Source organism: Neopelma chrysocephalum, unplaced genomic scaffold, assembly GCF_003984885.1.
Source record: "Neopelma chrysocephalum unplaced genomic scaffold, ASM398488v2 Primary Assembly neopelma1_164, whole genome shotgun sequence".
Classification (NCBI taxonomy): domain Eukaryota; kingdom Metazoa; phylum Chordata; class Aves; order Passeriformes; family Pipridae; genus Neopelma; species Neopelma chrysocephalum.
The window spans coordinates 344,621-360,154 of record NW_020897826.1 but is presented as its reverse complement, the minus strand read 5'-3'; the positions used below and the strand labels follow the sequence as shown (position 1 = coordinate 360,154).

Below are 15,534 nucleotides of genomic sequence, written 5' to 3'. Positions count from 1 at the left end.
AATACCTCTACATCAGTTTTTACAAGGGAAATCTTTGTGGGAAGTGAGTCATCTCCCATCCCTGGAAGTGTCCAAGGCCAGGTTGGACGGGGCTTGGAGCAACCTGGGCTAGTGAAAGGTGTCCCTGCCCATGGCAGGGGTGGAATGAGATGAGCTTTAAGGTCCCTTCCAACCCAAACATTCCATGATTCCATGTTTGTCAGACCCAGTTCCCCAGCACCAGCCATGCCCTGGGATGGGGCTGTGGGTACTCACTGGGCACCGGTCGGAGCACGTCAGGGATGAGGATCTCCACCAGGGCCTGGTACAGGATGTGGTCACAGCTCCTCATCCACTTCAGGATGGGCTCATATTTGCACAGAGTGATCAGCTTGTCTTTTGGGAGGGTCCCTTCGGGTTCTTCTTCACTGCAGGAGGAGGAGGGACACTGGGTGAGCAGCAGCTTTGCACTCAGTGCACTCACCCTTCTTTATTACTAACCCCAATTTGCAGTACAAGAAAGCCTTCAGGTATCTTTCAAAAGGAAATGTCTGATTGTTTGTACAGGTCTTGTCTCTGCAAGCACCTCCCCATCCATGGGGCCACAGCTCTGGGCAGTTTTCCCTCAAATCCACATCTCCTGCCTTCACCTCTTCCCTCTTTTGCCTCATTGCCTTTCACACACCCCTGTCCACGTGGACGTGGGGACTGTGCTTCAACACAGGCATTTCAGCAAGAAAGGGCTCAGCTAGTTCTTCTTACAGTCCCAGATATTTCCAAAACCTCCCCACCTTTCCCCTCTGCTCTAAACCTGCTGAGCTGTATCACTGGGAACAAAAAGTTTGCAGCCAATGTAGGCGCAGATTACCTGATATTGAGAGACACTACAAACATTTTCAAGGTGTTTAACACCTTCAAATGCTGAGTATTTTCAGAAGGAAGAAAACTTGGTGGTTGGATGAGAACATATTCTACAGATTTTTGTGGGTTTTTTGCTTATTACTCAAAGTTTTATCATTTTTCTTCTGAATAGAAAACATCCATGTGGGAAATCCTTATATCCTCAGTAAAAGTGGAGAGTACAGACTTGTACAGACTTGACAGAAATGGCCTCAAGTTGCCCCAGGGCAGGTTTAGATTGGATATTGAGAAAATTTCTTCACTGAAAGGGTGATCAGGCTTTGGAACAGGCTGCCCAGGGCAGTGGTGGAGTCATCATCAAAAGGCATGTGGATGTGGCACATGTTAGTGGTGACCATGGCAGTGCCGGGTTGATGGTTGGACTTGATGATTTTAGAGGGCTTTTCCAACCTTAATGATTCCATAATTCTATAATCAGAGCAGACACTTTCCTCAGAGGTCTGAACTCTGTGTTTCCATTATATTAAACACTTCTATAGAATCACAGCTCCTGCACAGGACACCCCAACAATCCCACCCTGTGCCCGAGGGCATTGCCCAAAGTTTCAAGTTCTCCAAAGCACTCAAAAAGCCTAAGGGAGCTGAAAAACACTTAATTCATCTTTAAAAGAAAAAAAATCACCAAGAAATGGATCACTGAGAAACAGTGGAAAGCCAGGGAGTACCTGGAAGGCAGAGCAGTGGGACCATCACTAGGTGGTGCCTTCGGACTCCAGAAGGATTGCCAGAGCTTCTCGATGTAATGAAACTGGAGGTTCATTACAACATCCAAAGTCGCCTGACAACAAAGAACACAGCTCGTTAGCAGCTCTGCCAGCCCCGTGTCAACACAGTGTCAGCACACACTTCATGTGCTGCCATTTACAGTAAATAATTTGCAAGAAAAATAACGGAAGTGGCATTGTTTTGATAATCAATGTAACATAAAACGGGTCACACAGTGAAAAAAATAACATAAAGCACAATATCTGAGTTGTAATTCCTCACAAATCAAGCATTCCCTATATATTCCAGCTTTTCCTAAGAGTGGGATATGAGTGAGCACATGAATTATGTCCCACATTCATTAATAAATCAGATAATCACCAAATAATATCCCAAATAATCACCTCACAGTGTCGCCTGTAAAGAATCTGCAGAGTTTTCACGTCATTCAAGGTGAAACCTTCTTGTAAGAGGACATTCCCTAGATCAGGGGCTGGGAACTCAGGAAAGACATGGGTCACATCTAGGGAAAAAAAACATTGGGAAAGATGCTCAGGGTTAGGCACACGTGGAATACAGGTGAGTACAAGGTGCTGCTGTCACTGGTGGCTTTTTCATGATCCAGTTGGGATGAAACAGAAAAAATGAGACTGATAATCGATTTTTTTCCCTGACTTATGCCGTTATACTGGGAAAAAAGCAAACAACTGCAGCCCATTTATTCGGAGTGGAAAGGAAAATGCTTTCTTTCTGTGTGTAATAAAAGAAACAAGAGAACATTGTCCTCATCTGCCACACTTGCATTAGATTTTTCTCTGAAGCCTGAAAACCATCTCTGGTATTTTGAGAGTACAATGGGAAATATAATTGGGCAGCAGAGGTGTCAGGAGCTCACAGAGCTGGCTGGGATTTGCTGTCTCAGCTGGAGGTGACGGAGACACGTAAATCCAGGACCAGCAGGGCCAGAGAGTCTGTCCCACAAGGAGAAGGTCTGCATGGATCATCTCCAGTTGGATATGCACTGCAGCCTCTGCAAGGGAGAGAATTGCTTTTCTCCCTCTGGCAAGGCTTGGCAGAACCTCCACTCTTCCATGCAATTTGGATAAAAACAGACAGATTAAAAACACACTAAGAGGGAACCAAAAGACCTGTTGGCTGAAGGAAAAAACCCTTCTGGGGGGACAGGAGTCAGCAAATAAACTTTGCAAGCGTGACATTACAAAAGCTTATTAGAATACATACTGTATATGAAATATATAATACTGTAGATTTATTAGGATACAATTGGGTTTTCCTGGACAAAAAAAAAATCCTACATGTGAATAATTAATCATTAAAGGAGTGTCCTCACCTATGAACTGCTGATGGTGTTGACTCTGAGCAGCCACCGACTGCTCCGGTGTGGTGTGGGGGTTGCTGTTGGACCCACTCTCTGCCATCCCATCCATCTTCTGGGCTGCTCTGTACCTAAATTCAGAGCATGGTTTAGGATTCACACAGGCCCCAGCAAACACGTACATGTTATTTACAACACAGCTGTACAGATCTGTGTGTTCATCAGGTGACACTCAAGGACAACGTGTGTCAAGGGCTGAGCATTTCTATCGCTGACTCAAGGGGAGGGGGAGAATGAGCAGCTCCTTTTGAAAAGCCTCCCCAAGACAGAATTGCAGGGGTTAAGAGGTTTGCCCAAGGTGACACCAAAAAACAAAAAAGAGAAGCAGAATGCAGTGGGTTCCAGAGCGGACTCTGTCTTGGGAGCTGACTTTCTGCATTTTTTTGTATTTACTTTCTGCTTGGGAGCTGAAGAAGCTGCTCCTTTTTCACTCCAGCAACAACCAGAGGTGTCCATGCTTCCAGAAGGCAATTCCAAATTCCTATGCATGTTGTATTTTATCTTTAAAATTGCTCAGACACAAGACTAACCGCAGCACTATTTAACTTTTGCACAAAAACCTGCCCCCCAAAACCCAAACAAAAACCAAAATGCACCCAAAACACAGCACAACCCCCAAGTCCTTTACACTGATTTGGCACAATAACTCCATAAGCTGAGATCCTGAACGGGTCTGGCTACAGGCATGCTGGGAAAGGTGGCACTTACAGTGCTGGCAAACAGATTAGGGAGATAAATGCCATTCCATGGAATTGCAGAATAGTTTGGGTTGGAACAGGCCTTTTAAGGCCATGTAGCCCTTTAGAGGCCATCTAGTGAGCCAGAAAATCTTCAACTAGACCAGGTTGCTCAAAGCCCCATCCAACCTCGCCTTGAACATTTCCAGGAATGGGGCATCTACTGGAATTGGTTTTGGACCCTCCCACTGCTCCAAGCAACATTTGGGTTTGAACTCAAGCTCATCACTCTCCCTTTGCCCCAAGCAAAGCCAATTCCCAGGATTTGGACTGCTGAGCTCTTTGGGAAGGCCCTGGGAGCACTTACCTTTGCTTCTGGTGGATGGGCTGCTGCCTCATGGCCATGTACTGGGCGTCCTCCTGCAGACGGTTCAGCGGAGACTCCGGCTTTAGGCGGATCCCATAATAGTGATATTTGGAGTTCCCCCTGGAAGTATCAACATTGACATTGTAAGTGGTCCTGCAATTTAGGTTGTTTTGACAATATTCCCAGCTTCAGGCAGCAATTTGAGTGGCTGAAGTCATGAACTAATAAATGCCATCAACCCCTTAGAAAATTTAAGCCCACGTGTGGCCAAGCTCAGGGACATCCACGTTTAAACCCAGCCAGGTTTGTTCCATGGTAACTGGGGAAGAGCAGGCAAGTGTTACAATACAAAGTGTTATTAAACAGAATGACAGAGAGCCCACAGGGGACACTTTGCTATTTGATTAGGGTTTAAGGATTTGTTTTTTCCATAAAAACAAACCTCCATCTTTATCTAGGCTTGGATAAAACAAGCCTGACTGGAGACAGAAAACTATGATAAGAAAAATGTTTTTGTGTTGCCACAACTTTCACAGCAACAGGCTTTGATGTGGTTTTGTTCTTGGAGCTGCTCATTTCTGAAGGTTTTGGAAAAACTGGAAGGTTTCTGCAAGCACAGGGGGCTGAAATTCTTTCTCCTTTGCTGCTGTGATGCTCCTTAGGAGAATGTGATTCCATCACAACAGAGAGACATGTCAGTTGAAGTTTTTCCACCAAACTGGAATTTTTCAATCCCAGTGAAATTAGAGAAATTTAAGAGAGGACTATTTGTCCCAACTTCTTTTGCTGGGGGAATTTTCCCTTTTCAAGGGCCAGTTCAGTTGTTCAGCCAGTGCAAAAAAGGGTTTTACAGACACTACATGTTCAGCCCTGTCTTAAGTAAGTTTAAGTGCCTGCAAATTAAATAAAAGCTGCCTTTATAATCTAAAATTATAATAAATTAGAAAATAATGGTGGACAACTCTTTCCATACTTATTTAGGTTCACTATCTCCTTCCCAACCTGCACATTTGCAATTTTAAGTGGGTTTTTTGCTTGCTTGTTTTTTCTTTAATCCTTGATGGAATGAAAGAATTTCTCTCATCTAAGGAAATTATTTCATAGCTCTTGCACTTGACCCAATCTACAGAAATCCAAACTGCTCTTCCTACAACTGTTGCCTCCACATTCCAGCTGTGCAATGCCCTGGACACATCTGATTTTGTTCTCCTTTAGAAGCCCAAATATCTAAGCTTGAATTTTTATTATAAAATCTTACACAATCAGAGAAACCACTTTTTCTCTAGTATATTACCTATTTTTTTATATTCTAAGCTGGGATAAAATGCACACTCAGCTGGGCAGAAGCTCTGGATGCTCCCTTGAAGGACACATCTGTGTGTGTATTTCTCATGCTATGCTTTTGTTGTAACATCCCACGGATCTTTGATGTTTTAAAAGAAAAAAATCCTCTCACGAGATTCAGCCTGATGCTTTGCGGATTTCAGAAATAAACCATTTACAACTTCGACAGCTTGTCTGCATCAAAGATTCTGTTACAGAGGATCTTTACTGGACTCAAAGGGAGAAATGGCTTCACTGAACCAGAATTTGGGTGGCAGCAACAACTGTGAGGATGAGTTACCTCCTCTTTTTCAGACAATACAGAATCACAGAATATGCTGAGCTGGAAGAGACCCACCAGGATCAACTCCTGGCCCTGCACAGACACCCCAACAATCCCACCCCGTCCCTCAGAGCGTTGTCCAAACGCTCCTGGAGCTCTGGCAGCCTTGGGGCCGTGCCCACTGCCCTGGGGAGCCTGGGCAGTGCCCCAGCACCCTCTGGGGGAAGAACCTTTCCCTGAGATCCACCTCAACCCCCCTGACACAGCTCCAACTGTTCTCTCAGAAAATGGGATACTAAAGGGATGAGAAGCCTCAGTTCAAATAAAGGTTATTATCCCACACGATCATGGGGGGTTGTATCTGTAGATCTCAAAATGACCTGTGCCTGCTAAATGATGCTCAGTAGGTTCTTAGAACACCTGAGAGAAGTTGCAGGAAGGCTTTTTTTCTTATTTTGATGTAGATTCCTACCAACCTGGTTCCCAGGCGCCGGGTCCTCAGCCCCATGAACACAGAGCGGATGAGTTTCCCGAAGGAAGCAGCGTTCACTGGATCCAGTTTGTGCTCCTGGCAGTGCCTCAGGTAATGGTTGTACAGGGAGCTTCTGGGAAGGCTGACACCTTCTGCTGTCTCATAGTTATCCAACAACCACTGGAGCTTTATGTGTGGAAAAACAGATAATATGGAAGTCTAAAGAGGGCTGAAACAGGGTGCATCAAGCAGAGTACTGTCCAGAGAGCCCGTTGGACTTTAGGAGTTCAGGAGAACTTAATGCTGAGTTGTTAATTTATACAAATTAATTTTATACAAATTAATTTACATAACTTATAATTTATAAGTTATAATTGATCACTTTTTATGGTCGCAAAACCCCCAGCCCAAAGGTAACAACCCAAACAAAAGTGCTGTCACTTCTTGCATTAAACACACCCCTCCTGCCAATTCAGTGTTCACCTGGGGTTCAGCTGAATTCCTGTAGAGCCAAAATAAAGCTGTAAGAACTCGTGTTTTCCAAGAAAAAAGATTTTAAGATACTGCCTAAGAGGAATAAATTTTAGAGGAAACAAATCTGCTGCAAAGTCTTTATTAATTTGAATATTGGCATGTCTGCAACTGCTCCCTTAAAAATAAAATAAACGGTTGCCAAAGCAACCTTAAAAATCTGAGGGGATCCATCTAGTTTGCAGAATTTACTATCTGAACTCCTGACATTTCTGTCGATTAAAATCTGCATTTAATATAAATTATTTATGCCTAGACAGTCTGAAAGGGCAGGTCCTGCTCACTGTGTCAGCACAGGAATGAAAATGCAAAAAGACAAAGCCTCCAATCTCCTTTAATTGATTAAATGACTTCAGCATCAATGAAATAAGTGTTATATTAAGGGAATTTGGGAAGGAACTTGATGTACAAGTGGACTAATATCTACAGTGTTGGTAAGAGTCCTTTCACTGCCCCAAGGGATGTTTGAGATTAACATTTTCCAGGCTTCCCTCTCTGCCCAGACCTCCATCCCCACCTGTGTGGGAGGCACAGCTCCCCCAGAAACAGCTGCATTCCCACCAGATCAGTGGCAAAACACACTCAGGTTGTGGATGCCAAAATATCAGCCACACCATCTCTTTACAACTAATAGTTCCAGCAGATCTTGGAATTAAGCACGGACTTAATCTAGAAATCAGTAGGATTTGACCAGGCACATGGATTACACGGTGGCCCACACTCAAGTCCTCTTCACTCCTACTCCAGTTTTCATCTCTTTTCTCCCATTTTTCTCTTGATGAAACTTCAGGGTCCCAATTCACCACGAGACTGGAGTTTTCTATCAATAACTCTGTGAAAATACAACCTGAGCTGTGTGATGACATCTCTGACACTTCACTCCAGTGAGTTATTTTCAGTTTCTGTGTTTCATATCCCACTTTGATCTCACACAAAGGCTTTTCAGCACCTTGACTGAGTGTGCTGTGGGGCTCATTCACAGATCCAAATTTAAACTGCTGCTGCACAGAACGAGCTGAATCCAAAGCTGTGCAGTAAAAACTACTTCATTCAGCCTGGAGAAGGCTGAGTGAGACCTCAAAGCTCCTTCCAGTGTCTGAAGGGGCTCCAGGAGAGCTGGAGAGGGACTTCTGACAACAGCCTGGAGGAACAGGACAAGGGGAAATGGTTTCCCACTGCCAGAGGGCAGGGTTAGATGGAAGACTGGAAAGAAATTCTTCCCTGTGAGGGTGGGGAGGCCCTGGCACAGGTTGTCCAAAGAAGCTGTGGCTGCCCCATCCCTGCAAGTGTCCAAGGCCAGGTTGGACGGGGCCTGGAGCAACCTGGGCTGGTGGAAGGTGTCCCTGACCACGGCAGGGGGGGGAACAAGGTGATTTTTAAGGTCCCTTCCAACTCAAACCATTCTGGAATTCTGTGATTCATTAGTTGGGTTTGATTCAAACCAACCACAAGTTCCAGTGACTGGATCCACCAGTTCTGGTGGCCTTTGGAGCAGAGCAGGGGCTGCCACAGCTGGAAGGAGAAAAGCCTTTGGCCATTTTCGCCTCTGTCCTGCTTTTTACAGAGCTACTTGTCACCCTCCCACCTTTCCTCATCACCTGATCTTCCACAAAGATTATTCTGACCTCCAAACCTTAGAGTTCTAAGAGATGGTCTTTGCTAATGATCCCTAATGACCCTTTGTGCTCTCATCTGCAGAAGAGACGTCCCTGGAAGCCCCAAAAGTCTTCCTGTAGTCCTGAGCCACCTCCACCCTCCCAGCTCTCTCTAACAAAAGTGGAGCCCAGTGGTTTTGGTATAAAAGATCAGCAGGAACTCAGTTTTAAGTAGCCCAAATCTGTGCTAATTTTGGCCCATCCCTTGTATTTAAAAGATTAATGATTAAGGTTCTTTCAAATTTTTAAACCATTTACTTAATGTGTACCAGCAATTTATTGCCTAAACCTTATGCCTGAAAAAACATATAAAAGTTGCACTACTATGGAAAAATTCATGTATAAGTAAAACTTTCTGATTTAAATTAACCCCGGGCATTTTTATTCTAATCCCTGATATTTCTAGAAGATTTCCTTCATCTTCCAGCTTTCTTTTCCTGCAAATGTCTTTTTATATTCCTTTAAACATTACAGAGTTTCACAATATGAATTCCCACTGTTGAATTAGAAATCTATTATGAAAGGCACAAAAGAGCTTGAAACAGAAATCTGTCAGAAGAGAAATAATTTTCCCAACATGATTTTTGCTTTTTCTGCATAGTAATAACAAATTCAAGCACTTAAAATGAGAACACTAAAGATTCTCTCCATTTGTATCCCTTATTCTGTTTATTTTCTGAATTTTGTGTGACAATAAGGTATTCTCCAGTTTTATTTCTGTTTATGCCACGATCAGGTTCCAAGAAAATCTCTCTGCAGCCATATGCTGCTGTGCTTGTTACAGGCACTGCAGGGGAACATTCAATTTTCATTTCTACTTTAACTTTATTTCTTCTGTTTGTTTTCCTTTAAAATCTTGAGCAAAAACCTCATCCTTGTTTGATCCAAGGATGGCTTGTTAAGGATGGAAAAAACCATACGTGTTGTTGGCTGAGAAAATCAACACACCTTTTTTTTTAAGGTCCCAGTTTGGAGAGGTTCTTATGGGTATTTCTAGAAAATACAAAAAAACCCAATGAACAACAATTTGTGGTGCATATTTCAGGTGTTTTTAGCTGGGACTATGAGCAGCAGGTTCTAAATCCAGGTTCAGTGCAGCTCAGAGTTAGGATGGAGCCATTTACCCCCAGGAAAGAATTCCAATGGGGTTTTTTTGGGGTTTATTTTGTGGTTTTTTGGTATTTCATTCAACAGGCAGTGAGGAAAAACTACATTGTCCCCCTAATCCTACAAGTGCTACAGATATCCAGGAGCCACAGGTTCCTCAGGCAGGTTACAGCATCCAACTACTCCAGCTTTAGGCACTCATGTATAGAAATTGTAGCAATTTTTCTCCAATTTCTTTGCATCATCTGCAAGTTCATAACTGGCAATTAAATAATCCTCTGACCCAGGGACTCTGGGTCACTCAGTTCCAGTCACAAAGTGACATGATTCCATCAGAAACATCCCGTGTCTCTGAGTAACAGTATGAGCTTCACCTTCCATGCTTGAGATTTCAAGTGCTCTTAAATAACCTCTCGGAGAGTTTTTAAGCCAAATTAAGTTATCAAGTGTGGCTCCATTTCACCTTGACTTTGGTTAAAAGGCATTGTGTAAAAAATTACCTCTTGACTGAGATACCTTTAATTGTCCTCTCTTTAAAAAAAAAAATAATCAGAGATTTCTGGCATGAAACATCTGCTGATGGCAGGAAATAAACCATTATGCCAAGAATGTACACATGTGCAAAATGCCAAATTTAAAATGAGGGACAGAACAGAATGAAAAACTCTGCAGCCTTAAGGCTCCAAGCAATTAAGTCACAATTAAGTGCAATTAGCATCATCTCCCCACTTCCTATTGCTTTGGTCAAGCTGGAATTTGCTTTCAGCCTTGACAAATCAGTCACCTGCTGCTTCACTCTGGTCCTCCAGTGCAAGCCTGACAATCTCACGTGTCAGCCACGTGGAATTTGGGATGGGGAATCCTCTGCCTGGTGTTCTGTTTTCTTTTTTTACCAGGAAGAAGTGGGAACTGAAACATCCCTTGTACCACAGCACGTGCTGGGGAAGATGCACCGAGAGGTTCAGCGCTGCTGCTCACTGGGATGTCCCACACCCTGCACTGGGAGCCAGCTCTGGGATCTCCAGTATCCAGGTGGTGGCTGCCCCATCCCTGGGAACATCCAAGGCCAGGCTGGATGGAGCTCTGAGCACCCTGGTCTAGTGGAAGGTGTCCCTGTCCATGGCAGGGTGTTGGAATGAGATGGGCTTTAAGGTCTCTTCCAACCCAAACCATCCTGTGATTCCAGTCCAGCCTCCTACTCAGATGAGGGCTCACTTTCATGGGAGCTCAGGTCCCTCAGATGAGTTCTTAGAACCTCCCCAGGCAGAGGCTGCAGAGCCTCCCTGGGCAATCACAGAATATGCCAAGTTGGAAGGGACCCACAGATCATCCAAGTCCAACCCTCAGCCCCGCACAGGCCCATCCCCAAGAGTCACCCCCTGTGCCCCAGAGGATCATCCAAACCCTCCTGGAGCTCTGGCAGCCTTGGGGCCGTGCCCACTGCCCTGGGGAGCCTGGGCAGTGCCCCAGCACCCTCTGGGGGAAGAACCTCCCCTGAATGGCACCAAAATTCTCTGGAACCAGAGTCTGCCTGGTCTGGTTCTTCAATGTGCTGCATTTCCTACAGACACTGTGTATTATTATAATATATTATTATGTTCCCATGTGTCCACAAACATCTCTCCATGCTCTGGGAAGGCAGAGCAAGGACACTGGGGGTCCATGGGACAGCAAGTTTCCTCAGCTCAGGCTCTGTGCCCTGACAGGGGGAATGCCCCACCCCAGCCTGGGGTGTCTGTCCTGGAGCAGCACCTTCAGCAGGGACAAGAGGAGAGTGGATATGTCCACACATGCTCAGGAAGCAGTTTGTTTGCTTTAAGGCTTCTAAGAGCACTTAAACCTCATGCCAAAGCATGAATTGTGCCCTCAGAAGAGGGACATTGAGTGCTGTACTTCTACCCTGCAAGACAAGGGTGGAGAAGGTCTGATCAGAGGCTGGATTGGGCTCCAACTCCATTCCGTGCAGCCTGTGGTCAGGTGAGATCTTTGCTTTCTTTCCTCTGCCCTTTTCCTGGATTTTTTCAAACCTCCTTCAACACCACACCATGACCCATGGGAGAAACAAGAAAAATCCTGCAGAACAACATGATCCTTGGATGAACCTGCACAGCACTCGGGGCTTGGCGTGGGCAGGCGAGCGTGGGATGGGAGGGATGCACAGGGATGCTCACAACAGGAACTACCAGCCTGACCCTGCAGGTTTGTTTTTCCCCAATGACCACCAGAAACCTTCAGTGTCCACCAGCTGAAATAAGGATTGAGCTCACCCAGGAGCCCTGGCCTGGAGTTTGACATCAGCTTAGCAGAATCAGACTGTTTTAATATTCCTTTTGTTTTCTTAGGTTATTTCTCCACAATGAAGAAGCCAAAGTTGGGGTTTTTTTTTCAGGACCTAAGAATGACAACAAATCTGCCCCTAAATACAAAGCCAAAGGAAATCTGTTAGAATAAAGAAGCACCACTCTGTGCACTGTGATTTGTCAGTGCCAGACATGCTTGAGCTTAATCCAAACACAGCAAAGTCCAGGCAAGTCCAATGACTTCAATGTGACTTGAACCAAACTCTTCAAATCTCACCCAGGTATGTGCTCACTGCTCAGTGTTACTGCATGGGAGCCACAAACCAGGATGCAAAGGTACAGGAGAACAGTGCAAATTCCACACAAAGCAGGGAAATTGTTGGCACAGTGCAGAGAGGGAGGGCAAGCACATGGATTTAGCACAGCATTGTAACAGGAATGGGCTTCCTGAGGCACAGAGAGAGGGAATAAAGGCATTCACAGGAGCAGGCTTTTGGTTTGTGCTGTCTGAGGGATATTTGATATCTGTCACTATTCACACCGAGTCATCACTGCAGATTTACAAGTGATTTTCCAGCCATTTTTCAGTTCCAGTGAAAGAACTTCCTCAAATGTGTTTATCTAATTGCCAGCAATTTCCATTGCAAGGCAGATGAAATAAATAAAGGCAGAGGCAGTTAACAGACTCCAGAGCATCTCAGCAACAAACATTATCACCAGGGCACTTTTTGCAGACTCTTTTTCCTTGGGAATGGGCTGTTTTGGGCAGTACAGCTCAATCACAGGCTGCTTTGAGGGACTTGTGCTGTTGAATACACCAAAGGGCTACAAATAATTCTCCCACCAAAGCAGGGAAAAGGTTGTAAATTCTGATCGTAACTTACATGGCTGTTGAGCAAACTGCTTTTGTGTGATGTAATCCCTTCACTTTTTTGTAGGTTTTCAATCGCCATTTCAAGCTAAAGAAAATGTGCACAGGAAAACAAAAAAAAAAAGGAAAAAAAAAGAAAAAGAAAGGAAATCAGATAGTTAGCAACAGCCAGGATTATTATGTCTTTATTAATATTTGAATGATTAATGCTTTATATCAACAAGCTTGTGAAAAAGAGGCAAACAGATGAGCATAGTCCATGTGGATGAAGCTGCAGAGGCGTTACTGGGACATGCAAATGGACACAGCAGGAACCACCACGGGGGTGACAGAGCAAGACCAGGGGGGTTTATCTTCCACTAAAAGCATTGTCCATTTCTAAAAAAAACAATTTTCCTTCTCCTTTCCCCTTCCTGCTGAGACCAAACTATCACCACACAGATCCGCTGCACTAGGACAAAGACTTGCTGCAGAGTTTTGCCTCTCAAGGAGAACTGACAGGAATTACTTTGGTTATTAACCTCTTAATATTTTGTCAAAAACTAAAAAAACCTCAATAAAACGGGTGCAAAGAGGGCTGACACAGAGAGGGCATGAGCTGGAATAGATAAGGGCCCTCTGACACTGAGAACTGCAAAGGGACTCTGCAGAAAGAAGCCAGGTTTTGATTAAATGCGCTCTTCCCCAAAAGACAGGATGGCACATCTTGATGCTGTTGAACTCAGAGGAGCCAAGGTAAGGCCTTCTGGCCCCTCAAGAGCCTCCTTGTTCCCTTTGTGTGGCTCCCATTCTACCTTTATCCCAGCTGTGGCTTCTGCCTTGTGCCCCAACCCTCTCCTGGACCCTTCTTGTCTTGTCTTCTCCTTTCTGCTCCTGGGACTCCCTTGACAAACTCTGGCAAGCTCCTTAGAGGCAGCTGCTGATCCCAGAGCCCCAGTGCTCCTCTTGAAGCTTTTGGCAAGTGAGGAAATAAAAAAAAACCCTCAAACCTCCAAAAACCCCCACATTAAGGGCCTGCCAGGAGCAGAACCTTCTGTTTCTTTCCAGTGGGTGTTCTCAAACCCCTGTTATCCATGACCTGTTAGTGCAGGCAGGACAAAGTAGCACATATCAGCCAGAAGAACTATCTCTAGCATCTGTCCTCATTTAACACACATCTCCTCTGTGGGCACATGCACTAAACATCTGCAGATGGTCTGTCCATGGCCTCCTTCCCACATTCACAGTCTGCACTGACTCATCGCATGGGGAAGATAAAGGTTGAGATAAACCAGACATTTACAAACCCAAGCTTTGTCAGAAAGGTGGGAGAGCAGAACAAATCAGATCCAATTTCTCAAGTAACACCCAAGAACCAAAGTCAAGCTCTGTGCCATATCCAGGTCTGAACATGACACTGCCCAAGCACAGTTTCCACACCAAAGTGCCTCCACAGTGGCACTTCTCAAGATGTTATCAGCCAATTCAACACAGGGTCCATCTAAGCCCAGCTTTTTCATTGAGAACACTCTCACACACTGATGTGCCAGGAGGAACCAAGGCCTGAATGCTGACACAGCCTTCAGGAAATGAGTCAGTGCTAGAGGGAGACCCCGTTTCCTTCCTCTCCTGGAGCTGGTTGAGCAACCTCTGTTATACAAGCACAAAAACACTGCCTGCTCCTTTTTGGTGAGTGTCCCATACAAATGGACACTTTGCATTTGCAGAAAAAAGTATTACAGGGAAAAGTCTAAATGCTCTTAAACAGCCCTGTAGGAAGGTGAGGAGCTCTGAGGACCCACTTATGGGACGTCTCAAGGATTTCCTCTCTTGCTACAGACTAATTTAGGTGAAGATTAATAGTGCTGTGTTGGCACAGACACTGAACAGGGCTGTTCCATGTGCTGTTCAGATGGAGCAGAACATCATTACTCCAGCAGATATGGAAGACAGCTTTCTTTAAATATTTGAAGATTTTTTTTTTTTAGTGTACATGCAATCTTTACCAAACATCCCTCAACCTCCTGAGGCAGCTCTTAGGCCATCGATAATTCTGAAGCACTCCCTTGTTCCCAGTCTCTTCTGGAAATATCTGCCTCCTCTGGAAAGACCTTGCTTTTGAGGTCTTGGTGCCAGCTCTGCCCCAAGCCCTCAACACCCCATTCTCCACCCAACTCTAACCCTTCTCCTTCCTTATTCCTGGCTGCTGCCTCTCATGTTGCCCAGCCCTCCCTCCACTGACCACTGTGACATCCATCCCCTCTGCACTGCACCCCAAGGCCAGATGCAAAGACCATCTGCAGGAGCTCTACTTTCCTTTCTCTCCACAACACTTCTAATCCTGCCCCACCACATTTTGCCAGGTCTCTTTAACATCAGCCTTTCCCATTCCCTGTTTAGGCAGGACATTGCAATGAAAAATAATGTTCCTGCCCATTGATTTCATTCAGTCCCTGCTCTCCTTAAGCCACTCACATTTATTAGGGGTGTCTGGAGAAGCTGCCCCATCCCTGGGAGTGTCCAAGGCCAGGTTGGATGAGGCTTGGAGGAACCTGGGCTAGTGGGAGGTGTCCCTGCCCATGGCAGAGAGTGGAACTGGATGATCTTTAAGGTCCCTTCCAACCCAAACCCAATGATTCCATGATTATGTGGAATTCCAAGCAGTTATCATGGTTCTGCTCCATCCCACTCCAACCCTAGACTGTGCTGGAAGAACTGAAAGCCACACACAGACACATCCCTGGACTGTCTGCCAGGCACTATTCCACCTTCTTCAGCCCCTCCACAGACATTTGGTGTTAAAACACCTTCAGAAAGTTCATCCCTACGTGACACAGAGGGAATTTATCTCAGATAAAGTGACTCTTCATAAAAGTCACTTCCTAATATTTCATGTTTTTTACTGAACAGCCTTACCTCATGTGACTGCCACAAAAAATCTATGCATGGGACATATCTATTGACACAT

General features: G+C 45.0%; 1 protein-coding gene across 6 annotated transcripts in view; it reads right to left on the bottom strand.

Moving 5' to 3' along the window:
- RFX2 (regulatory factor X2) overlaps positions 1–15,534 on the bottom strand; it is a 64,766-nt gene that overhangs the window by 7,911 nt on the left and 41,321 nt on the right. For 4 of the 6 annotated variants that reach the window (XM_027701603.1, XM_027701607.1, XM_027701604.1 and 1 more), the window contains exons 6-12: positions 12,601–12,675; positions 6,128–6,309; positions 4,046–4,165; positions 2,957–3,072; positions 2,010–2,128; positions 1,566–1,678; positions 256–407 (exon numbers count right to left, since the gene is read on the bottom strand). In XM_027701603.1, coding sequence (XP_027557404.1) covers positions 256–407; positions 1,566–1,678; positions 2,010–2,128; positions 2,957–3,072; positions 4,046–4,165; positions 6,128–6,309; positions 12,601–12,675 — 877 coding nt within the window. The remainder of the gene's footprint in view (positions 1–255; positions 408–1,565; positions 1,679–2,009; positions 2,129–2,956; positions 3,073–4,045; positions 4,166–6,127; positions 6,310–12,600; positions 12,676–15,534) is intronic. The other 2 variants (XM_027701606.1, XM_027701608.1) reach the window with 1 other exon arrangement.